At 38.2% G+C, this 27454-nt stretch overlaps 1 protein-coding gene and 1 pseudogene across 1 annotated transcript; both read right to left on the bottom strand.

Annotated features, from left to right (window-relative positions):
• Nucleotides 1–1055: 1055 nt before the first annotated feature.
• Nucleotides 1056–12140, bottom strand: LOC129106369 (immunoglobulin-like and fibronectin type III domain-containing protein 1; the record flags this gene model as incomplete). The annotated part of the gene is made up of 22 exons (XM_054617757.1): nt 1056–1060; nt 1145–1471; nt 2332–2628; nt 2750–2942; nt 3026–3111; nt 3707–4015; nt 4182–4310; nt 4954–5130; nt 5797–6096; nt 6212–6505; nt 6594–6735; nt 6904–7028; nt 7889–8257; nt 8478–8750; nt 8879–9041; nt 9450–9563; nt 10592–10787; nt 10877–10922; nt 11250–11276; nt 11387–11486; nt 11771–11910; nt 12014–12140. Coding segments are annotated over 22 exons (3939 nt in total), but the record flags the coding sequence as incomplete, so codon positions are not given.
• Nucleotides 12141–18056: 5916 nt separating this feature from the next.
• LOC129106373 (immunoglobulin-like and fibronectin type III domain-containing protein 1) lies at nt 18057–26600 on the bottom strand (annotated as a pseudogene).
• Between the last annotated feature and the right edge of the window lie 854 nt (nt 26601–27454).

Consider the following 27454-nt stretch of genomic DNA (forward strand, 5'->3'; position numbering starts at 1 on the left):
TCAGTGAAATGTAGTGGAATAAAAATATATTGCATTTCACTCTGAAATGCAGTGAAATAGAAATGTAGTAGAACTTGAAAACACTCAATGAAATTCCAAGTACCTCAAAACTACTTATGTAAAGCATTTGATTACATTTACTCATTTATTTTCCCACTTCTGGTGCCAGTTCTAATGCATAGCAACTCCATTGAGCCTGGTTGTAGGTTGAAACTCACTGACAGCTGTCATTTTCAAACTAGTTCATGGCCACCAAAAAATGGATCGGTGGAAAAGCGTGAAACCGTTGGCAGGAATGTGTATCATGTTGCCTTTGTGTGTAATAAATCTGACTGTGGTGTACAGTGCAATAATCACAATTCACAGGGTCTGTCTTTTAGCAATTTAATGTAAGGCACAAGCAATGGCAACAGCTCTCTATTTGTAGAGACACCCCGGTCTACTGCAAGAGAGAAACAGCAGATTCACAGTGTCTCTCTACCCTAATTCTCATTGTCCAGAACCAAAAACAGTGATTAAACCAGCGCCAACCTCTGGTTCTAGAAAGTGAAGGCAGCTGCACTAAATCTATAACAACATTAAGCTGCTAAAGGGGCTTGTGTGTAACATATCTGTATTCATGCATGAGAGACAAACAAAACATTGTCCCAGGGCTTCTAGTTGTCAATAGTTCCTCAGTATTTAGTGGCTGTTCTCCTCTCCTAAAGGGCGAGGCAAATAAATAACGATATTCATCTTTTTAAGGCAAATAAATAATGATATTCATATAACATGTCATTTTGCAGTGTATTTGACCTAATTTTCAGTAAATAGAAGCAGGATGGTGAAATATCCCCATAGTTTAATAGTACATGGACATAACATGTTCCCAATATAGACAATTCATGTTTTTTTTGGTACTTTCTAATGATACCTGTTTAAATAGTCGTACATCACACTGGTTGGAAATGAAGTAATTTTATAATGAATGAGTTGTCACTACACTTTGGGTAATTGATTTAAAACACATTAGAAAGTTTTGGGTTCAGCTTCTGTTCGGCAGCTGCGGCTCTTCTTCACTCTGTAAAGGAAAATATTGATACTCTCAGTTTGAAAAAAAATGAACAATTGAACAATTTTTTTAATCTCATACTAGTGATATTACCTCTGACAATCAGTGTCATTGAGGACTCGGCTATCCCCAGGTTGTTCTCAATGACCACTTTGTATTCCCCGTTGTCTTTGGGCCCCACCCTTAGTATAAGCAAGGAGCAAACTCCACACACATTGGTGATGTAGTAGTTGATGTTTGTGTTCAGGCTGATATTGTTGCAGTACCATGTCACCCGTGGAGCTGGATCCCCCCTGACTGCGCAGCTCATGTAGCTCTCGTAACCTTGCGGAGCTGTGCGTTTTTTCAGGGGAACGATAAATGAAGGTGGTGACTGCAAGTCAAGGGGTTTTGTCTCTGGCATGTTTAGGTTGAACTTTCCTGAAACACAAAGAAATGCAAGGTTTAGGGTTTCACAAATGGACGCTTTTCTTCAAACTTATAACTCAATGCAATCTCTTGTACAGTGTTCTTTTTTTTGTCTCTGAAAAATGGATTGCGAAGAGCATTTGATATAAGAATTTGAACCCTTTTTGAATTTAACAAAGGAAAACTATTTATATGTTATGTTAGTACTCAAAATACTAAAGGTCCCTTATATTTGTGGGAAAATTTGACAACTTTTAGGTGGATGTCCAATCAGTGTTGATGGTAAATGTTGTCAAATGAGGCAATAATTCCTCAATTCATGCTATGTTGACCGAGAAAGCCTTCGCAGCTACAAAATCTGTTCTTCTTACATCCAGCCCTGTCAGGGAAGTAGTTGGAGGCAAGGAAGAACTAAAGGCTTCCATGTCAACTTGGATTTCTAGTCTCTGAATAAGACTGCCTAATGTCTGGAACATAGCCTAGTTGTTCCAGTTTTAATTTGGCTCTCTATAAGTGTTATTACAGCAATACTGTTCTGACTAAGTGGTTGAATTCATAAATAGTTAAAAGTTTGAAAAATCCCCCATTGGGGTGAGACATTCAAGTTTTAAAATCCCCAGTAATTCATTCCATTTATAAGGTGCAAGTCTATCCAAGATCAGTATTTACCTGAGGGATCAGTAGGGTTAACAGTCAGGAGATCTGGTTTGGTGAGCAGTGGTATGGTTTTAAATTTGAGAATATAGGTTTTATACTCAGGCAGCTTCTTTAGGAACCTTAATATGTACTTCAGCATAGGAACCATGATTCAGTGAGCACAGCAAAGTGAGAATAGATTCAGATGTCTTTGTGCTTTAACCAGGGACACCAACCTTTTTGCTTTATGGTTCCAAACACAGGGGATTCAGAAGGTGGTGAAAGACCCATGTCATTTTTAGCAAAAACCCTGAAGTTATACTCCCGTCCAGGCAAAATATTGATAACTGTGAACTTATTGTTGAAGAGGTTGTCTGCCACCGTCCTCCAAGTGCGTTTGAAGGAGTCCCGCTTGGATACCATGTAGTGGAGTCTGTCATCCCTCTTCTCATCTGGAGAGGAAGTCCAGGACAGAGTCACTGTTCCTGGGATGTTCTGATCCAGCTCCACTGGACCTGGAGGCTTGGGATCATCTATATCCAGATTTAGAGAGACAGAGGTCTGAGTTACAAATGTGTGTCTTCTATGCAACAAACAGGACTTGCCGTCTCCAGCTCAATTTCTAATTTCATGGCCATGCACACTGAGATTCACCTGTGACTCTGATTTCAACATTGACGCTCTCCTGGCCGACAATGTTCTTGACAGTAATGGTGTAGATGCCACTGTCGGACCGCTCAGATGTGGGGATCAACAGTTGAGAGCCTTTATCAGAGTTGGTAATAGTTACATGTTTGGACACCGGAGTACCATCTTTCAGCCACAAGATTTCTGGCAGGGGTGAGGCCTGTTGGCAGTAAGAAAGATATGTTAATTATAAAAAATACATTTCCAATTAACCCATTAAGAGGAAAACTTCCTGCACAATACCTCAAAGTTGATGTTCAGACGGACTGTGTTTCCAGATCTTACCACCACAAAGGTCTTCATGTTGCGATCTTTAAACTTTGGCCTTACTGTGAGGGTAAAATTTAGAAAGAAATGTTTAGATTCTTGTAATTATACATTGTATTATATTTAGCAAACTGGTAGTCTTTCATTCTTCTTGAAATAATATTCTCATTCTTTGATTTAAAAAAATTCTGTGCACTCAGCTGTATGTTATTAACTTTGGCACCAGTTTTTTTGGTCCGACCTTTTGTTTCACTTCTGGATTAAAAAGAAAATGGCGACAGACCTTTAGAATGAGCCATTTATATCTACGTAAGGAGTAGGTCCTCTTCACGGACCCCTCCAAGTTGCACCGCCATGTTTCTTCAGTAGCCCAGAATAGACAAACCGAACACTGGCACTAGCCAGAGCCTTTCGCGATTTTTACATTACCTGAAGACCACCGAGTTCTCCGACACGCTTTGAAAGGGAGGGGTGAGCGGAGGAGTATTTAGTCTGATTTAATCTGCAACCTCAGCACTAGATTGGACTAAATCCTGCACATTGCTCCTTAAACTGTCATGTCACATTAATTCCACCCTTTAACTCCAATATCCATGTATACAAAAATAAAATATTGTTAGACACTATACAAACACTATAGAAAACAACAAATCTTACCAGGAGGAGGCATGGCAATGACGTAATTGTCGAAGCCTTGAGGTTCTCCATCGCCTCCATAATTGGTGGCAATTACTCTCACCCAGTAGCTGGCCATTGCCTTCAAGCCACGCACGGTGTAAGAAGTTATAGAAATTGGGATGGCATTACAACGAGTCCACTCAAGGTGTTCTATTGGTCTGATCTCCACGTAGTAGCCTTGGGCTTCATCCTCTACCCCTTTGATTTCTTTAGGTTTAGTCCAAGCCAGTGAAAATGTGGTGTAATTGGAGGATGTTAACTTCAGGTCTGTGATTTTGCCTGGAGGTTCTGAAAATGCAGAAATTAGAGGTTAATGGCTCAACATTGCCATGCTTTTATCTTAACCAAAGAGGTACAGACAGCATTATGTAGAACAGGTTCACAGTGATGCCTTGCATCATTTTCATTGGAGACAACTGCAATAAAGTATAACAACTCAGTGTGACAGGCTTACTCATTGGATCTCTTGCGATAACTGTGTCACATGGAATACTAGGATCTCCAGCACCAGATAGGTTGATAGCAGACACCCTGAATTCATATGCCGCCCCTTCAAAAACATCTTTCACTGCATACTTTGTATCTGTGGAAAAAGAAAGATGTTTTCTTGTCATACTATAAATGTAAAATTAGAGGTATAGAAATTTCTCGATTCTACTGCATCGTGATGCAGACTTGAATGATTCTGCATCAATGACAGAACATATTTCGAAGTTTGATTTAATTTCAGCTCAATTTGAATCTTTACTGCATTTTGCTGTCATTAGCTCTAGCTGGCTGAACTTCAACTGTGGTATTGTTCTGTTGTGAGATGCAGTGATTATACAACAAAAGAGTAGAAGAGCTGTGAGAAAGGAAAAGTAACTAACTAATAAGTCTGCTAGCTGCTAGGCTAATTCATGCAGTGTAAAATGCATCATGCATATAGGAAGTACCCTGTATTAGAGCTGCTGAACCTTAGCCTTAGATAATACAGCCCACTTGTTATGCACTGCAGAAGGATTGTATGTTGTTTTTGTAATGTTTAATGTACTGAGGTGGGTGACATTGATACTGTTATTGGAAAGATGCAGCTTTGCTTATAATAAAATGTTGTAGTCTGATTTTCAAAAGCACATTCTCAATACAACAGAGTTCAGAGGCCAGTGAGATTTAAATCTCTATTATGCATAGCAGGCATTAATATTCATACTGGGTTATTCAGTATATTTCTGCAGCTTGGATACCTGTAATAGGCCCCCCTTGATTGACAAGGCTCCAGTAATTTGTGCCTTTCTTGTTCTTTTCCAAGTTGTATCCCACTATTTTGGTTCCTCCAGTGTCACATGGAGGACACCATGCCAGATTGATGCAATCTTTAAAGACACTGACCACTTTTGGTGCTGCTGGGGATCCGGGGTAACCTGTGGAGGAAACATTACATTTTGACTATTCTGTGTTATGGTATGTTGTTCTAATGTTATTTTTATTACTTCCGAAATGAAAACATTAAAACACACAAGAGTACACCATGTTTTATTCACCAAATAATATCAGCAAGAGAGCTGAAAATTGTCCGGCAAATATAGATGTATTGGAAAAGAGTGTTTTAATTTTGATGGGCACACAGTGTACAGAGTGTCTGCAACTCGCTGTGAGTGTGGCCTCAAAGCTAGACATTTAAACTTGTAGTACTTCCACTGGGAGTTGGATAAAGTTATGTTCTCCTCTAATTAATGCAAAAGAAATTCCATATTGCATTCTGTAAAGGTTTGTCATTAGGCCATGTTCAAATGATTAAAGCCTGACACTGATTTCTGGCAATTCCTAGTGGAAGAATCAAAAATGAGTATCCACAATAATAATAATCCTCTTATATGCGATGGCGGTAGGAATAGTATCAGAGTGAATAATGAAATCATGAAATATTGCATTTTCTTTAAATAGAATTAAATAAAAAATGTAATCTTTGTTTACTTGTTTCTTTTATTAATAGTGTACCGGCTTCCCAAGAAGTTAAGGGAATTTCATCACATAGCAGCTGAAATAGCCCTTTGGAAGCCAAAGTGAGGCTCAAGCTAAAGACTTACGTAATACACCAGCTGCTATGTCCTCTGTCTGCAGGTAATCACTGATGCCTTCTGCGTTCTTGGCTCTGATCCGGTAGCAGTATCTCCTTCCAGGGTCCACATCTAAGTCTTTGTAACTCGGGTTGCTGCCGGGGATCTCACCGAGATCTAACCATTTATTGCGCCCGACTTGTTGGCGTTCTATGATATAGTTTGTGACCGGGCAGCCACCAGTATGTTTTGGTGGTTTCCATTTGAACTCAACAGATGTTACAGCACTTTCCATAATGTCCACCGGTCCTTGTGGTGGTGTGGGTTTGTCTGTTGATGAAATGAAAGTAGTCGTACTTAGTAAACAGGGAAAAGCTTTTCTCTCCTTAAATACAGAACAATTAGCAACACATGGCAAGTTGTATGTCTCTTTTTGACAACTCACCCAATACGATAAGTTTGGAAATAGCCTCCATTGTACCAAATTCATTTTTGATTTTGATTTTGACCTCTCCACCATCTTTCCTTTGACACTTGAGAAGGCGTAGTTTGCTCTCAGTAGCTGACGTTTCAATCTTCACATTGAGAGCGGGCAAAAGCTCATCGTCATCCTTGTACCACTGTATTATCATCGGAGCCCCACCTGAGAATGGCAACTTCCATTCTGCATTTTCACCTGCCTTTATAATGACTGGCTTTGTGAATTTTCCTAGTGCATCATCATCGATTTTGGGTGGATCTTCAATGTCAGAGAAAAAAGTTTTTGTCAAAAAACCTTAACCCCTTTGGCTAATTTATTATTATTTGTCATTGATTTTTATTCTGACCTTGAATGTTAAGCGTTGCTTCTGATTTACGGCCTTCAGCTTCAAAGCTGTACACAGCTGCATCATCTTTTTTACAGCAATCAATTACCAACCTGTGACAGGCTCCATCTTTGATAATTGTTACACCATCCTCATTGGTTAGCTTGTCAGATAAAAAAGATTCAATATTCATCAGACAAACATTAAGGTATCCAATGCACTAATACGTTTTTGACTTTGATGGGTCTTTACAGGTCTGCAAGCTATCAAACAGGGATATATATGGCAGTAGTCCTATATACTTAACATTCTGCAAAAATAACGGTCTTACCAGCTTCCCATTTTTATACCAACGTCCCTCAGAGGTCTCACTGCTTAGTTTGCAAGACATCTCTGCTCGTTCACCAATATTAGCCAAAGTATCTGACAGTCCACAGATGAACTGAACACCACGATCTGTAATTAAGAACAAAGTAAACATAATGACTGTTGGCCACATGCAGCCTCTGGTAAAAGTAAATGTGTATGTAATAGACCATTTTGGTATTCCATTCCATACAAATAAATAGAGTAGAGTAAACAGAGCAAACAAAGGTAGAAACAATGTTGAATGTGCATGCAGTTTTCTATTTTCCAAAACGACACTGTTAACACTTCTAGTTTTTCTTGTTTACAGTATGTCTCTCTCTAGTGGTCAATATGCAGCACTGCAAAATATGTTTCATAATAGTAGATCTTCAAAGTCCTTTATGATTATTAAATAAACATTAATAATAATAATAATTTCACGAAGGCCATTTGAAGTGTCTATTGAATTGTCCCATTTTTTTGTGTGATAACCCCCAACGGTCAATTTTCTGCCACTGAACTTCTTGTTTTAGTGAGTCAGTCATTTGTTGTTGGAAAATCCAAAAGCTATTTAATTAGTTTGATTTTAATTCCACATCAAGTTTAAAGACTTAAACACTTTCTGATTCTATAGATGTGACCTTTGCCCACTCCACACAGAACAATTTGGAGAAGTTTCTTTTAAACAATAGGCCTAAATTATCTTACACATCACCTCGGCCCATACTATCTCTCATATTTTACTCTAGCTTGGGACCAACTGTGTTTTCTAGTCAAACCTCCCTTGCTATACCTTAGAATAATTCTGAGACACTAGATTAATATGGACCCAGATAGCAAAGCTGACAACACACAGTATGCAGTAGCAGAGACACATAATGACAGCTGGAACTAAAACTACTGCGTTATATATATATGCAATGAAGTGACACATTTATCAGTATTCACACAATGCAGAAGGACTTTACCTATAACAGTGTCAGGAACCAAAGGGCCAGTTCGTACTCGCTTCTTTTTCCCATCATCTGCATCATTCCCTTTATTTCCATCATCTCCATCTGTCAGGAGGTTCTTATTTGTGCCGTCTCCACCCTCGTCTCCATCCGTTTTGTCACCGGAACCATCCCTTCCATCTCCCTCGTCTCCATCCGTCTTGTCACCGGAACCATCCCTTCCATCTCCCTCGTCTCCATCCGTCTTGTCACCGGAACCATCCCTTCCATCTCCCCCGCTCCCCGCACCGTCCTTTTCAGCCTGCGCTCGTCTGGCTGCCTCCAGGTCGTCTTTCTGTTTTTGTAGCTTGGCCTGCTGCTCCAATGCAAGTTTAGTCAGGTCATCTTGATTCCCGGTTTGGGTGCCTTTGCGTCCTTTACCATTCGGATCAGCTGAATTCAAGCGTGCACATACAAGTACGGATAATGAATCATTTACTTTTCTTACATTTATTTAATAAAGCAAAGATAGAAGGCGTGCATATCCAGGTATTACACTATAAAGCTGAGATTGCTGGTTTATTTATTAATGTATATGTCTGTATATATAAAAAGGATGTCCCACCTTCCACTTTAAGAGAGGCACAGCTGGATGTTATCCCAGCAATGGCATAAAAGACTCCATAATCTTCCATTTTACAGTCTTTAACTCTCAACGTGTGAATTAGCTTGTCCTCTGAGACAGTGATCTCATACTTGTCCCCATGTTCAAGCGATGAATCCTGTTTTGACCAGGTAATTCTGTTGAGGGGTGTTGACAGGACACACTGAAAGATGGCGTCCTCACTTTCAAAGGCCTTCACATCCTTAATCTTGGCTATGAACTCCACAGCAGGAACTGAGAGAGGAGGAAGGGCGGATATGGAAAAACTGACAGTTCTCATTCCTGAACGTGCCTTGAATTGTCTCATCAACTGCCAGTACAATCTTCCTGTTTTTATTACAGTTGCATTAGTTACAACTCACCTTGAAAGTCAGTTGTAAGAACATTTGCATCTTCAACATCGAGCTGGTAAAATCCAGCATCTTCTGGCTGAGGATCTTTGATGCTGAAAACATAATTTGTCCCTGTTTTCTGAAGGCTATGCTTTGAATTTTCATCGTTCCCATATGGAACCATTGTCCCATCCTTTTTAGAGAAGAATGCTTAGATTAGATTTTTTTATTTCCTTTGTATTTGAATAGTGATTGGTTATTACATTACATTAAATTACAGTCATTTAGCAGACGCTTTTATCCAAAGCGACTTACAATCAGTAGTATATTACATATCATTCACCCATTCACACACTGATGACAGAGCTACCATGCAAGGTGCCACCATCAGACTCTAACTAACATTCATGCAACATCCAGTCCACACCGATGGCAAGCCTTCGGGAGCAACTTGGGGTTAAGTGTCTTGCCCAAGGACACATCGACTGCCGAAGCCGGGTATCGAACCACCGACCCTCTGATTGGAGAACTACCTTGCTCTCCACTATGTCACAGCCGCCCCGGTTATAAATAGTTTATCTTGTAATACATATTAACTCACCTTGTACAGGTTAATTGCACTGTTTGGATCATGTAGTGTCATGTCCAGGCTGAACTCAGCTCTCCCGTTTGGTTTTACTTCTATTTGTTTGACATTGTCCAGCTGCTCTACAACCTGAAAAAGAGAAATGAAATGTCCTGTGTATCTGTAGATTTTCCATTGCTGAAGCCATGACTTTTCAACTGAAGCAGCCTTGAACGGAGAATTCATTTTTTTCAAGGCTCAATACGCTGGTAAACCCTCAGGCAAACTAATCAAAACAAACCTTGGGAAAAAAAAAAGAATTCCTGATGTGAATCAGGCTTGAAACCTTCAACCAGATACGGCAGTGAAACAGTACTTCACAGACTGGTTGGGAGTTACTCTTTACTCTTTTTTCTGCTTTCACCAAAAAGAGCAAACTATCGCTCAGTGACTCAGTGAAAAAGTTTTCAGATAATTTAGTGCTGCAGGAATGAGTCCTTAAACTCCTGATGTTCTTGTCTCGGAATCATTTTTGTTTTTCATGGGTTTAACGTTTGGTTCTACTTTTATAAATTATGTAAATACCCCACTCGTGGATTTTGAAGCTGACTTAAAGAATGCTGTTATCAACAAGCGTTGAGAGCGTGAGAGTATCATAAACTGGTGTTTGCCACAGAGTTTATTTTCTGCAACTATCCAAAATCGAATGGAAAAATCATATTTGCTTTTTGTTGCGGTAACAGGTGCAATGCTAACTTCAAGTGTTGGCCTACAAAATATGTCATCCCTGCAGCATTATATTTAATAACATTAAAATATTTAAATTTAAAATATAATAATCTGAGAAAAACAAAGAATCTGCAAATATGTTTAAAACATGTCTTTTTAATACATTTTTCTCATATTGTTCTTTCACATAACTAAGACTAAAAGTTTAAAAAATAGGTTACCACTATATTCTCTTTCTTGTAAGGGAAAAAAAATTGAGAACCACTGTTATAGCTGATATTGGGCCACCAGATTTTGCTAAAACACTTTAAGCAAATATTATACATTTTCACAGCTCAAAATGTATCAGTTTGCAATTTAGCTTCACACCGAACCAACATTTTTGCAGCTTCAAAATATATGATCTAGAATGCATGTGCAGTTGTTACAAACTGCATACAGTACAGTACCTTTGCCTGCTCATCTTGCCTTTCCTTTTTCAGCTGGTTGAGTCTCTTAAGCAACCAGCGAAAGTCGGTAACACCAAAGTCAAAACAGATTTTTTCATAGTCCTTCTTTGGTGCAGAGAGAAGCAGTTCCAAGAGTTTAGGATCAATTTCTCCCTCTTTTCTTGGTGGGAGTTGTTTCTTTCTGGTAACAACAACACTGACAAGAGAAGAATAAAGTAGAATGTTTTTGGAGATCTACAACAGCACATATTAAAAAAAAACAGTTGAACTCTGACTTGAACTTACGTTTTCTTTAGCATTTTTCTGAAATCTTGTGGTGCTTGTATGTTTGCTAAAAGAAAATGAAATGTGAATTTGAGAAAAAAAATTAGCTGCAGGTTTTCTTAATTGCAAATAAATACAATTGCTATATAAACCTTAAAATCCAAAGAACAACAAACCCTGGATCAAATTATTTGTAAATCTGGAAGTCTTGCTTTGCAATTGCAAAGATTTTTTTATTAGAGCATAATATTTTACCATGTTCAACTCACTTTATTGTTGTTGCTTCTGTGATTCAAATTCAACTATGAACTATCTGTAATCCTAAAAAATGAATGTCTCGATGGTAGAAAGAGAAAACGTAAGCTTCTTCATAGATCAGTGTTAAATTTCATACCTTCTTGGGCTTTCTTCTTGAAACCAACTGGGAAAAAAACAAGAAATCATTAGTGATTAGTCAAATCTCCAATATATTACACTATCATTTTAATAATTTACCATGAACATATGACTGAGCAATAAACTGTCTTTTACCTTCAATAACATTGAGAGTTGCAGAGCAGACAGCCTGTCCATACTCATTGGTGACAAAGCATTTGTAGGTGTCAGCTTGATCTGGTTTTACATTGGGTATCTGATGGAGCCATATTATAATTGTTAGATTACATTTAGTGCTGACTCTCAAGTTATGTCTCACATTGCCAAGACCAATGAGCTCTTTTAATTGTGTACTGCCAAGTTAAGAACAAATCAAATTAATTAAATATACCTCATACTTTTCAACAATTCAATTAAAATATACATATTTAATACAGGTCAGCAAATGTTGGAGGACAGGACAACGGACTGGAATATATGTAAGGATAAAACATACATTTCTGTTTTATGAGAGCTTTTTTTAAAATACTGTTTTCTCACCTCAAGAATGTGCTCTTGAGCTCTTTCATCAAATCTGGTCTGGTATTTTTCTGGGTCATCGACCTCACCTTTGTTACGCCCCCATGTCACAGCTGGTGCCGGCTCTCCACTAACCATGGCCTTGAAAAGTACTTTTTTACCTGAAGAATAAAAATAAATTAAGACATAGGACAGTGATACAGTTGTAGATAGTGTTTGATCATTTTATTGTAATCAAAGTTTTACATTGCTTTTGTTATTTACCCTCTTGAGTAGTCATAGGCATTGGTTTCCGGGCAAAGTCAGGTGTTGACTTCCCTGCAGGCAGTACCTCAACATACTGAGTGATCATAACCCCGGGAACTCTGGACCTTTTCTTGATAGCCACTGTAAAAACCAGAAATACAGTTTAATATAAACTCCAATGTACTAATATTTTTTTATTAAAAATCAAATAAGTAGATTTTGTTTATGACTAATGACATGAATGGGGCCTCAATGTCAACTGCACTATCAAACATGGGACCAATAACAATTCCCTCCTGTTGTGGTGGAGATAGCAAAAGAGAGATGGATGACACATCTTGTCAACAGTAGGATGACTCAGCATCCAACAGAAAGTTCATCCAACAGCTGTTGAAATCAAAAACTCAAACCCCCGCCCCCACAGTTACTCCTTTTTCTGCGCCAGCATCACACCTCGTAAGGACTCGTAATGCTTCATTCTCCATGGGGCATTAACATTTAGCAAGAATTTACTGCTGCATAATACATATAGGCCAAACTGCGAAATATCACACTTCTTGTAGTTAGATCAGGTCCTTAGCCACATGACACTATCCGGCATAGTTATAAACATACATTGATTCCCAAGACAACAGAGTTAACTATGTAGATACCATACCAAAACTTAATTCCATTCAGATTAATTTAATAAGAACACCGGCTAAAATTAACCCTTTACTGCTGCTACTCTGTCTAGCGGTCAGAGCTACCATGGAGCCCACACTGTCACTAACTGCACTCCCTGAGTAATATTATTACATTTTTGGAAAAACGAAAAAGTGATTTCAAATAGGAGAGTCTACCATAAGAGTATGATGGATACATCCATGATGTCAAACTGATTCCGCTGTGAAAATAGGTTGAAAAGCTCAAGATAGAAGCTAAAGCCTACAGATCTTAGTGTAAAAGTGAACCACCACATCACATGGTGATCAAGACAGAAGATAATGATATTAAGGAACAACACTGTTCCTGTAAAGCCGGGCAGGTCTTTATTCACTGTTACAATCAATAAAAAGTAAAGGCAGCATGTTTATTCAGGATATCTTCAGTAGCTAGTGAACATAAGAGCTAATTAAGTGCTAATTCTAGGTAAGTATGTGCTAATGATGAGAAGAGCCAGATTGTTGTCAGATGCTATGCATTGATTGGCCAATATGTGTTTGATTGTGGGATTTATTGCTGGTCAATTTGAAAGGGAGGCAGCATAATCTGGTGAGTTAGTGGCCACTAAGGAGCCATTTTTGGAAAAAAGATATTTAGACCAAATACCAGCAATTACTACTACCAACATAATATGCTGTTTTTATTGTGTTCAGTTTGAAATGTAAATCTTTTACAAGTCTTACCCACAACTTGTTTGATTTCCTGGATAGGCAAGTAAAATCTGGCCATCCACAGTAATGACACATTTTGGAATTTGAAGTATGTTTTTTGGAAGTTGAAGTAGCTTTTACTGGTTACTTTTATCTAACCTCACCGTCATCTATCTACTGTAGCTGCAAAACACATGTAAGGAGGCAGGTGGTAATGATCAAAGAAAGAAACAGAAAAAGATTCAATTATTTTAAAAGCATTACATTAATTAAATGACTTTGACAATTTAAGAATGCAGTGACAACGTGAACTTCAAAGTGGAACCAGATCCTGCTCTCTCTAAAATAAATGATGTGCCATTTATGACATACAGTAAACTCAAGGGTTGACTTATACTTTCACTACTTCTTATGTGTGTAACTTTTAGGTTACCCATTCGTCAACACTTTTCCACAGCAGACCTTTTCCAGTTAGAGGGCGTATATTGAATATTCATCAAGCTTTATCCAAACTTACCTAAGGCTTTTGGGTCCTGGTTTGTTTTTGAACTCATTGCAGTGTCGTTGGTTGTTCCTCAACTAAGAGTTTTGATCTGTTTTGGCTGAAACACAAAGAAAAATTATAAGAATTGTAGCGACATCAGTTTTCATTTGTCCTTATTCAAAACCAAGCATATATTTTATATTGTATTTTTGGAATTTTTGATTTTACACTTTGCACCAGAAAGTATATCCTAAAATTGTCAATCTAATACTAAATCTTTCACTTAATGTTTTAATAAAAACACAAGGACAGTTATTTGCCATTATTTACAGAACACATTTGAACAGTTAAAAGGTTCTTGCAGCTATTATGTTTGGAACAGTTACATTGTTTTTCAGGAAAAAATTCAATTATACTAAGAGAAAAAGTTTATTTTTTTAAATTAGGTGTATTGTTATACAACATATATTTTTTAAAACGTATGTTTCATATATATCTCGATATATATATATCGATAAATAGATAGTTGCAACTAACTATTATTTTCTTGGTTAAGGACTGTTGTTGATTGCTGGGTTCACTAAAAGTCAGAAAATAGCAAAAATTACTTCGATGATTAATTGATTTTGAAAATAGTTGCTGATACCTTTTCTACAAATTTTCAAGTAATTGTAACAATGCATTGTTTTTAGTAGTAAATAGTAGTATTTATCTAGTTCCCTTGGAGTTCCCCCATGTTCACATGTTCATTCAAGGGTCATGAGAACCCTGCAGACCTAAAAAAGGGGACTTGTGCCAGAGAGGGTTGAGAAACTCTGCCTTAGAGGTTCTCCTCGTCTATGTTACCGTATGACATCAGCCTGTCAGAGTGGGGGATGCCTTGACTCCTATGTGACGTGAGCAGACACTTGGAGACATGCTGGGACACACAGTAAAGTGGGAATGTGAAATTCCACCAAGTGGCTGACTCTGCCCAACTGCCTGCAGAGTCAAGTGGCTGTGCCAGCAATTTAACTGCTCAGGTCCAAACATAGACGGGGGAAGAATGTCTCCCAATCAAACTGTTAAGCCAACGCACATATCTGTAAATCTCTTTTATGCAACCAACTTAGGTGCCTAGTTGTTTACTACCAGCAAAAGACTGAAAGTAAACTTTAAACTCAAACTGCTTGTCCTGAGCGATCAGATTTGTTTGTGTTGGATGGTGAGAAAGCACCGATTGTGAAACTTGATTTATTAATTAAATAACAAACTCTCCCTGGAGAGTTAATGAGATACAGATTAATTTTAACCAATCCTATAGAAAGACACTTGTGGTGACATAAACCTACTTTGACAAGAGCTTTAGGTCAAGTACCAGTCGATGGCAATGACATAAAAACTGTTAATGTATGGTAATTTTAATCATTTTAAATTACTTTGGTGCTGAGGTTATTTGAATTAGAACTAAAAGGGGCTGTATACCAAGATAATGGCCGTAAGGCTTTTAACATGGCCTTTTCATTTTAAGGACAATGAGAGGAAAACTGAAAAATGTGACAAAGAATAAAAGACCTTGATCATCTACAAGCCTGCAAGATATTCATATTAAGGTTTTAATTTGTAACACATCCTGTAGTGCAAACTAATCACAGTCTCCTGCTCAATACTTTTGTCAGTCACAGGTAGCCAGTTGGTAAGGTCACATTCGTGTCTGAAATATGGTACACGGTTTAAATTTTTAACATCCGTATTACAGCATGATCTCAGGTCCATTCATATTTTTTTTTCTTTCTTGAGAGGGTATCAAAATTCCACTGCCGTCATTCTTGATATATAGCACGATAACATTTTAGGGTTTATTTTTATGCCACTGTGCCTGTGGCAGTACCAGCAGTAAAGTATATTTTGGTGGTTCTTGTTGTTATGGCCCATCTTAGTGATGCTATGCTAACATACCAGCCATATAATTTCAAATGGTTATATAAAATAGCACCATGTCTTTGTCTGCAGGTCATTAAATGAAAAAAAAAGTTTAAAAATGCTAATCGGATCTTTGCTTTTCATCAGAATTAGTAGATTTTTGCAACAGCAGAATCAAATACTTTGATAGCCATAAACCCAATCAAATGATTAGCTATGATAAACAAATCCTTGTACATACATTTATAAAATGATGTACAAAAATTGACAACATTTAGAAACCCTCCTCATCACTTGTATCACTATGTGTTCTTAAGTAAACTAGTGTCACAAATTAAAGCAGGTCTGCTGGTCATGATATGTCCTCTCTCAACAAATGATACCTTTCTGTTATCCCATATTTAGATGATCATACAATTGCCCTGACATATACCTTTGTTGACTAAAACTGTCCAGCATGAGGGTACACCATATAAAATTACGTTGTTGCGTTTGTTCATTTTGGGTGTTAATTCGAAGAAAATTATTGACACAAGAAATTTGGCACCAAAACATTTTTTTACTTACTTTTAGCTCTTCGTCTAAGTTCCGCTATCTGTCTTCAACTCGTGAACTCTTCGCACTGTCCAATATTTCTGTGGTGACACCCCTTTTTGTTCGGTGATAAAAGTTTTGGAGCGCGTAGAAACCCATATATGGGTAAAATGTAGTTGCTAAAAACCCATATTACAGCAGTGCTAAAGGGTGGAGGTTCGTCTTACCAATCCCTATGAAAGCGATCACTTTGCAGTTCGCACTGGAAATACATTATGACTGTTCATTCAATCTTGTATTGGACATATCCAGTCAACAGTTTTTCCACCATAACTGGTGACAATATAAAAACGCCAGGTGCACATTATATTCTAATATCAAGGTTCACACTTAAAAATATTACGAATTAGTGATAGATATTACTGTACATCTGTGGTTGATGGTTAATGCTTTATGATTTATGGATCCACAATAGCCATGTAAGCCTCAATGCCTCGAACCAAAAGCTCTCGACTGGCAGCTTCACAAGGTCTCTGGTAATAGGATCACCGTCCTATGGACTTCATTGGCCAATAAACATTCGAGACATTTCATTTGGTAAAATAATCTCTCATTGATATGAATGAATTGGCCGTTACAATTAGCTCCCAAAAGTATAAACGGAAATTCTCATAGCGTGCCTGCGGTACTCGGTGAGTCACACTGGACCTCTGGTAGCATTATAAAAAGATGGTTGGTGATGGTGTGGTGGTGTGATGGACTCATTGCACTGAGCCGGCTTTGGGGTTCACATTGTCAGAGGTTAAACAAGCATGACTTATCAAGACCGTTTGAATAGTAACGCCGACATCATAAAAGAGACTTGTGGCATAACTGCAAGAAAAGCCTGATGACACGAGTGGAGAATTGTCACAAATATCACCTCTGACCTGGCAGAGGAAACAAGGTGAGGACAAAACAAATGCATCAAATATTATGGAAAGAACAATCCTGCATTATATTGCTCTTATCAGTGAGTGTGATCCATCCGATGAAATAAGCATCTTGGCTGTATGTGTTTAGTCAGAAAGTTTTATCCAGCAGTGATCCTATGTTTTATAGATATCACATCATGTGCAGTATGGACTGTTCTTTGTGTTGGCCTTGTCAGAATGGCCTTGTAAGTATGTAATGTAAATGAAGTGGTTCTTTAAGATACACTTACAAGCTGCTAAACAATGGTATCCATTAAACCTCCTTCTTTAACGGTTATTTGACTGTAGATATTAACTGGACTGATTCAAGGTTTGCAGCTGAGGATCTTCTTATAGACAATTTACTGGGAGGCTCAGTAGGATATTTATGGAAATGCAATAGAAACGTCCACTTGGTTCATAAGGGCTTAATGTGATGGCCGTGATGATGTGGGCTTAGATATTGGAGCCATGTGCAAACAACTGTTGCTCTAATGACGTCCACCAAGTTTTATTTTTGTCAGTGAAGTAAGTGAAAAATGTATGCAAAGTTATTAATAAAGGAATAATTCAGCGACAAAACAAGACCAAAAAGAACGCTACACACTTGTTAGTTTCTTGATTTATTGGATTTGCCACAAGAGAAAATTTGACAGACATCTTTGCACTTTAGTGTGTCACTTCACTTGTGCTATTATTTCCTATGATGGGGTAACAATTGTAAATTGTCACATTTCAAATACATTTATGAAGTAAAACAAGAAGCATTCCCCTTCCTTATTGTCCCGAACGTGTCAGTATGAGGAGAGGCTGCTGAATGTCTTCATGCCATTTTAATCTGTTGAGAAAAAGTAGAGAGAAAAATGATAATTATTAAATAATAATTATAAGCATGAACCACAACGGATTATTCTGAAACTATTCCAACTCTAAAGTTAAACCTTACCTCTAACACTAAGTTTAGTAGAACACTCTGCCTTGCCGAAAGAGTTGACTGCAACAACTTTACAGACACCGCTGTCTTTTGATCGCACTCTGAGAATGGACATGGAGCACACACCAAACGAGTTGGTGATGTAGTAGTTTTTGTCAAAGTTGATGCAGACGTCATTCAGGTACCAGGATACAGTTGGCGTAGGGCATCCCCGGACAGCACATGTCATGTAGAGTTGGTAACCTTTTGGTGGTGCGTGGACTTTCAGAGGCACCAAGATGGATGGAGGCCTCTCAAAGCTGACCCCTGATGAATTAACTCTGTTTGAAGGTATTGGAACTTGATAGGGAAAACAAATCAGGTATTGAAAATGTCATTTAGGTCACATCATAATTTTATCGATAAGGATCCAGAAATGTTTCAGACATTCTATTGTATTCCCCAGCTCTGGAATAATAGATTACACGCAATGAAGTAATCAGAGATTCCAAAGACTAAGAATCTACAGCCATTGTAACCACTCTGGCAGGTTGATTACTGTCGAGGCTGGTGGGAATTCCATTAGTTTTCAAATATTTGGTCATAATTACTAGTTGACAAATATACATTTTGAAATCATGATGGTGCTAGGTTAAAAATCAGGGTCCAACTAAAATCATCAAGATGCATCGTCTAGGAACCATTGATATTATGTATCAAATTTTACGCCAATCCATGTAGTAGACGTGGAGATATTTTACTGGATAATTGAAAACCTTGACTGTGGACCGACCATCCTTAGAGTCCTTTTTTTTTTTTTAAATAGCCTACTAGCATGGCTTGAATTGGGGTTGAGGCTCTGTACATAATTTATTGTACACATTTACTCCAAATTAGGACTGTAATCACCACTGATATATTGCATTTTAACAGGCAAGGCAAGCTATTAGTGTACCAGGGCAGTCAGGGAGCACATAGAGTACTGTAGCTAAACTGTTACTAAGGGAGTGATAGTGGAACAGACAACTTCAGAACTGTTGGAATGGTGTGATTGTTCAGGATTTTAACGAGTTTAATGGTTACTGATGTAGTTATATCATGGAAAAGGATTTGTCTGATGTCTCCAAACAAACAGAAGCTGGAATATTCAACTTTCATCAGGGCATGACGTTAGTGCTTGTCCACTTGCCCAAATAAACTCCCTATTAGGGATTGGATGATATTCAGTAAAAACATGCAAATGGGAGATTGTCATTAATGCCTTCTAGTCGCAAATCCCTTATAAGGCTGCAATGTGAGTCACCAATCTGTGTATAACTGGGTAGAAGGAGATCTGGGAATCCTTAGCTGTTTTATTGATTTTTCAATAAGCCTACATTTTCCATATCGGATGAGTAAATTTGGATATCGGGGAAGTAAAACCTCTCACCCGAATCCAAATGCCAAACATCGTAGCCCATGCCTACTTTAAAAAGGTTAGCTCTAATCAATGATATAATATTATTGGAGTATAGAACATCCTTACAAACAGATTTGACTTTATATTGTCAAACCACTTCTTCAGTGCATGGTTTGGTGGATTGTAATAATTTAAAGGAAACAACTATAATAACCCACCTCTGTTGCTGTTGGCACCCCATGTAGGGGACTGAGATGGATCTGAGAGGCCCATATCATTCTTAGCGTAGATCCGGAAATGGTACTCTACCCCAGGAAGGATGTTGTTGACGGTGTGTGAGTTAGTGAAGAGTCGGCCTGCTACATTCTTCCACACTCTGGTGTTGGAGTCCCATTGAGACACCACGTAGTAAAGGCGGTCGTCGAGCTCCTGGTCTGGAGAAGGAGCCCATGATACCAACACTTTGCCGTGGACTGTTTGCTCTAGCGCCACTGGCCCTGGAGTTTTGGGTTCATCTATCAACAAATACAATAGAAATACAGTGGCTGAAATAGCCCTTTGGAAGCCAAAGTGAGGCTCAAGCTAAAGACTTACGTAATACACGAGTTGCTATGTCCTCTGTCTGCAGGTAATCACTGATGCCTTGTGCGTTCTTGGCTCTGATCCGGTAGCAGTATCTCCTTCCAGGGTCCACATCTAAGTCTTTGTAACTCGGGTTGCTGCCGGGGATCTCACCGAGATCTAACCATTTATTGCGCCCGACTTGTTGGCGTTCTATGATGTAGTTTGTGACCGGGCAGCCACCGGTATGTTTTGGTGGTTTCCATTTGAACTCAACAGATGTTACAGCACTTTCCATAATGTCCACCGGTCCTTGTGGTGGTGTGGGTTTGTCTGTTGATGAAATGAAAGTAGTCGTACTGGGTAAACAGGGAAAAGCTTTTCTCTCCTTAAATACAGAACAATTAGCAACACATGGCAAGTTTTGTGTGTCTCTTTTTGACAACTCACCCAGTACGATAAGTTTGGAAATAGCCTCCATTGTACCAAATTCATTTTTGATTTTGATTTTGACCTCTCCACCGTCTTTCCTTTGACACTTGAGAAGGCGTAGTTTGCTCTCAGTAGCTGATGTTTCAATTTTCACATTGAGAGCGGGCAAAAGCTCATCGTCATCCTTGTACCACTGTATTATCATCGGAGCCCCACCTGAGAATGGCAACTTCCATTCTGCATTTTCACCTGCCTTTATAATGACTGGCTTTGTGAATTTTCCTAGCGCATGATCGTCAATTTTGGGTGGATCTTCAATGTCAGAGAAAAAAGTTTTTGTCAAAAATCCTTAACTGTTTGGCTAATTTATCAACTGATGCCAAACCATGTTATTGATTTTTATTCTGACCTTGAATATTAAGCGTTGCTTCTGATTTACGGCCTTCAGCTTCAAAGCTGTACACAGCTGCATCATCTTTTTTACAGCAATCAATTACCAACCTGTGACAGGCTCCATCTTTGATAATTGTTACACCATCCTCATTGGTTAGCTTGTCAGATAAAAAAGATTCAATATTCATCAGACAAACATTAAGGTATCCAATGCACTAATACGTTTTTGACTTTGATGGGTCGTTACAGGTCTGCAAGCTATGAAACAGGGATATTTATGGCAGTAGTTCTATATACTCAACATTCTGCAAAAATAACGGTCTTACCAGCTTCCCATTTTTATACCAACGTCCCTCAGAGGTCTCACTGCTTAGTTTGCAAGACAGCTCTGCTCGTTCACCAATATTAGCCAAAGTATCTGACAGTCCACAGACGAACTGAACACCACGATCTGTAATTAAGAACAAAGTAAACATAATGACTGTTGGCCACATGCAGCCTCTGGTAAAAGTAAATGTGTATGTAATTGACCATTTTGGTATTCCATTCCATACAAATAAATAGAGTAGAGTAAACAGAGCAAACAAAGGTAGAAACAATGTTGAATGTGCATGCAGTTTTCTATTTTCCAAAACGGCACTGTTAACACTTCTAGTTTTTCTTGTTTACAGTATGTCTCTCTCTAGTGGTCAATATGCAGCACTGCAAAATATGTTTCATAACAGTAGTCCTTTATGATTATTAAATAAACATTAATAATAATAATAATTTCACGAAGGCCATTCGAAGTGTCTATTGAATTGTCCCATTTGTCCCAACGGTCAATTTTCTGCCACTGAACTTCTTGTTTTAGTGAGTCAGTCATCTGTTGGAAAATCCAAAAGCTATTTAATTAGTTTGATTTTAATCCCACATCAAGTTTAAAGACTTAAAAACTTTCTGATTCTATAGATGTGACCTTTGCCCACTCCACACAGAAACATTTGGAGAAGTTTCTTTTAAACAATAGGCCTAAATTATCTTACACATCACCTCGGCCCATACTATCTCTCATATTTTACTCTAGTTTGGGACCAACTGTGTTTTCTAGTCAAACCTCCCTTGCTATACCTTAGAATAATTCTGAGACACATGATGAATACGGACCCAGATAGCAAAGCTGACAACACACAGTATGCAGTAGCAGAGACACATAATGACAGCTGGAAATAAAACTACTGCGTTACCTATAACAGTGTCAGGAACCAAAGGGCCAGTTCGTACTCGCTTCTTTTTCCCATCATCTGCATCATTCCCTTTATTTCCATCATCTCCATCTGTCAGGAGGTTCTTATTTGTGCCGTCTCCACCCTCGTCTCCATCCGTCTTGTCACCGGAACCATCCCTTCCATCTCCCCCGTCTCCCCCGCACCGTCCTTTTCAGCCTGCGCTCGTCTGGCTGCCTCCAGGTCGTCTTTCTGTTTTTGTAGCTTGGCCTGCTGCTCCAATGCAAGTTTAGTCAGGTCATCTTGATTCCCGGTTTGGGTGCCTTTGCGTCCTTTACCATTCGGATCAGCTGAATTCAAGCGTGCACCTACAAGTACGGATAATGAATCATTTACTCATTTACATTTTCTGAATAAAGCAAAGATAGAAGGCGTGCATATCCAGGTATTACACTATAAAGCTGAGATTGCTGGTTTATTTATTAATGTATATGTCTGTATATATAAAAAGGATGTCCCACCTTCCATTTTAAGAGAGGCACAGCTGGATGTTATCCCAGCAATGGCATAAAAGACTCCATAATCTTCCATTTTACAGTCTTTAACTCTCAACGTGTGAATTAGCTTGTCCTCTGAGACAGTGATCTCATACTTGTCCCCATGTTCAAGCGATGAATCCTGTTTTGACCAGGTAATTCTGTTGAGGGGTGTTGACAGGACACACTGAAAGATGGCGTCCTCACTTTCAAAGGCCTTCACATCCTTAATCTTGGCTATGAACTCCACAGCAGGAACTGAGAGAGGAGGAAGGGCGGATATGGAAAAACTGACAGTTCTCATTCCTGAACGTGCCTTGAATTGTCTCATCAACTGCCAGTACAATCTTCCTGTTTTTATTACAGTTGCATTAGTTACAACTCACCTTGAAAGTCAGTTGTAAGAACATTTGCATCTTCAACATCGAGCTGGTAAAATCCAGCATCTTCTGGCTGAGGATCTTTGATGCTGAAAACATAATTTGTCCCTGTTTTCTGAAGGCTATGCTTTGAATTTTCAAATTCCCATATGGAACCATTGTCCCATCCTTTTTAGAGAAGAATGCTTAGATTAGATTGTTTTATTTCCTTTGTATTTGAATAGTGATTGGTTATTACATTACATTAAATTACAGTCATTTAGCAGACGCTTTTATCCAAAGCGACTTACAATCAGTAGTATATTACATATCATTCACCCATTCACACACTGATGACAGGCTACCATGCAAGGTGCCACCATCAGACTCTAACTAACATTCATGCAACATCCAGTCCACACCAATGGCAAGTCTTCAGGAGCAACTTGGGGTTAAGTGTCTTGCCCAAGGACACATCAACTGCCGAAGCTGGGTATCGATCCACCGACCCTCTGATTGGAGAACTACCTTGCTCTCCACTATGTCACAGCCGCCCCGGTTATAAATAGTTTATCTTGTAATACATATTAACTCACCTTGTACAGGTTAATTGCACTGTTTGGATCATGTAGTGTCATGTCCAGGCTGAACTCAGCTCTCCCGTTTGGTTTTACTTCTATTTGTTTGACATTGTCCAGCTGCTCTACAACCTGAAAAAGAGAAATGAAATGTCCTGTGTATCTGTAGATTTTCCATTGCTGAAGCCATGACTTTTCAACTGAAGCAGCCTTGAACGGAGAATTCATTTTTTTCAAGACTCAATACGCTGGTAAACCTTCAGGCAAACTAATCAAAACAAACCTTGGGAAAAAAAAGAATTCCTGATGTGAAACAGGCTTGAAACCTTCAACCAGATACGGCAGTGAAACAGTACTTCACAGACTGGTTGGGAGTTACTCTTTACTCTTTTTTCTGCTTTCACCAAAAAGAGCAAACTATCGCTCAGTGACTCAGTGAAAAAGTTTTTAGTGCTGCAGGAATGAGTCCTTAAACTCCTGATGTTCTTGTCTCGGAATCATTTTTTTTTTTCATGGGTTTTTTGTTAGATGCCTTAAATAAGGTCTGCAGTTAGAACTAACTGAAGAGATTTTAACGTTTGGTTCTACTTTTATAAAATATATCAGTAAATACCCCACTGTGGATTTTGAAGCTGACTTAAAGAATGCTGTTATCAACAAGCGTTGATAACGTGAGCATATTCTAAACTTGTGTTTGCCACAGAGTTTATTTTCTGCAACTATCCAAAATCGAATGGAAAAATCACATTTGCTTTTTTTTAGTTTTAACTGGTGCAATGCTAACTTCCAAGGTTGGCCTACAAAAATATCTCATCCCTGCAGCATTTTATTTAATATCATTAAAATATTTAAATTTAATTTAAAAAATAGGTTACCACTATATTCTCTTACTTGTAAGGGATCCTTAGCTGAACATTTTTTGAGAACCACTGTTATAGCTGATATTGGGCCACCAGATTTGCTATCCAGCTCTAAAACACTTTAAGCAAATATTATACATTTTCACAGCTCAAAATGTATCAGTTTGCAATTTAGCTTCACACCTAACCAACATTTTTGCAGGTTCAAAATATATGATCTAGAATGCATGTGCAGTTGTTACAAACTGCATACAGTACAGTACCTTTGCCTGCTCATCTTGCCTTTCCTTTTTCAGCTGGTTGAGTCTCTTAAGCAACCAGCGAAAGTCGGTAACACCAAAGTCAAAACAGATTTTTTCATAGTCCTTCTTTGGTGCAGAGAGAAGCAGTTCCAAGAGTTTAGGATCAATTTCTCCCTCTTTTTTTGGTGGGAGTTGTTTCTTTCTGGTGACAACAACACTGACAAGAGAAGAATAAAGTAAGATGTTTTGGGAGATCTACAACATCACATATTAAAAAAAAACAGTTGAACTCTGACTTGAACTTACGTTTTCTTTAGCATTTTTCTGAAATCTTGTGGTGCTTGTCCGTTTGCTAAAAGAAAATGAAATGTGAATTTGAGAAAAAAAATAAGCTGCAGGTTTTCTTAATTGCAAATAACCCCACAATAATATTTGTTTAAATTCTATATATGGTACTATATAAACCTTAAAATCCAAAGAACAACAAACCCTGGATCAAATTATTTGTAAATCTGGAAGTCTTGCTTTGCAATTGCAAAGATTCTTTTTTACTACAGCATAGTATTTTACCATGTTGAACTCACTTTGTTGTTGTTGCTTCTGTGATTCAAATTCAACTGTGAACTATCTGTAATCCTAAAAAATGAATGTCTCGATGGTAGAAAGAGAAAACGTAAGCTTCTTCATAGATCAGTGGTAAATTTCATACCTTTTTGGGCATTCTTCTTCAAACCAACTGGGAAAAAAACAAGAAATCATTAGTGATTAGTCAAATCTCCAGTATATTACACTATCATTTTAATAGTTTACCATGAACATATGACTGAGCAATAAACTGTCTTTTACCTTCAATAACATTGAGAGTTGCAGAGCAGACAGCCTGTCCATACTCATTGGTGACAAAGCATTTGTAGGTGTCAGCTTGATCTGGTTTTACATTGGGTATCTGATGGAGCCATATTATAATTGTTAGATTACATTTAGTGCTGACTCTCAAGTTATGTCTCACATTGCCAAGACCAATGAGCTCTTTTAATTGAGTACTGCCAAGTTAAGAACAAATCAAATTAATTAAATATACCTCATACTTTTCAACAATTCAATTAAAATAGACATATTTAATACAGGTCAGCAAATGTTGGAGGACAGGACAACAGACTGGAATATATGTAAGGATAAAACATACATTTCTGTTTTATGAGAGCTTTTTGTAAAATACTGTTTTCTCACCTCAAGAATGTGCTCTTGAGCTCTTTCATCAAATCTGGTCTGGTATTTTTCTGGGTCATCGACCTCACCTTTGTTACGCCCCCATGTCACAGCTGGTGCCGGCTCTCCACTAACCATGGCCTTGAAAAGTCCTTTTTTACCTGAAAAATTAAATAAAGAAAGACATAGAACAGTGATAGAGTTGTAGATAGTGTTTGATCATTTTGTTGTAATCAAAGTTTTACATTGCTTTTGTTATTTACCCTCTTGAGTAGTCATAGGCATTGGTTTCCGGGCAAAGTCAGGTGTTGACATCCCTGCAGGCAGTACCTCAACATACTGAGTGATCATAACCCCGGGAACTCTGGACCTTTTCTTGATAGCCACTGTAAAAAACAGAAATACAGTTTAATATAAACTCCAATGTACTAATATTTTTTATTAAAAATCAAATAAGTAGATTTTGTTCATGACTAATGACATGAATGGGGCCAATAACAATTCCCTCCTGTTGTGGTGGAGATAGCAAAAGAGAGATGGATGACACATCTTGTCAACAGTAGGATGACTCAGCATCCAACAGAAAGTTCATCCAACAGCTGTTGAAATCAAAAACTCAAACCCCCGCCCCCACAGTTACTCCTTTTTCTGCGCCAGCATCACACCTCGTAAGGACTCGTAATGCTTCATTCTCCATGGGGCATTAACATTTAGCAAGAATTTACTGCTGCATAATACATATAGGCCAAACTGCGAATTATCACAATTCTTGTAGTTAGATCAGGTCCTTAGCCACATGACACTATCCGGCATAGTTATAAACATACATTGATTCCCAAGACAACAGAGTTAACTATGTAGATACCATACCAAAACTTAATTCCATTCAGATTAATTTAATAAGAACACCGGCTAAAATTAACCCTTTACTAAGCCCCCGGCCCCCTGCTGCTACTCCGTCTAGCGGTCAGAGCGACCATGGAGCCCACACTGTCACTAACTGCACTCCCTGAGTAATATTATTACATTTTTGGAAAAAGTGATTTCAGAGAGAAGCAGATAGAAGAGTCTACCATAAGAGTATGATGGATACATCCATGATGTCAAACTGATTCCGCTGTGAAAATAGTTTGAAAAGCTCAAGATAGAAGCTAAAGCCTACAGATCTTAGTGTAAAAGTGAACCACCACATCACATGGTGATCAAGACAGAAGATAATGATATTAAGGAACAACACTGTTCCTGTAAAGCCGGGCAGGTCTTTATTCACTGTTACAATCAATAAAAAGTAAAGACAAATATCCCAAACTAATACACCAAATACCAGCAATTCCTACTACCAACATAATATGCTGTTTTTATTGTGTTCAGTTTGAAATGTAAATATTTTACAAGTCTTACCCACAACTTGTTTGATTTCCTAGATAGGCAAGTAAAATCTGTCCATCCACAGTAATGACACATTTTGAAATTTGAAGTATGTTTTTTGGAAGTTGAAGTAGCTTTTACTGGTTACTTTTATCTAACCTCACCGTCATCTATCT

The sequence above is a fragment of the Anoplopoma fimbria genome, chromosome 17 (assembly GCF_027596085.1).
Source record: "Anoplopoma fimbria isolate UVic2021 breed Golden Eagle Sablefish chromosome 17, Afim_UVic_2022, whole genome shotgun sequence".
In the NCBI taxonomy this organism is placed as follows: Eukaryota; Metazoa; Chordata; class Actinopteri; order Perciformes; family Anoplopomatidae; genus Anoplopoma; species Anoplopoma fimbria.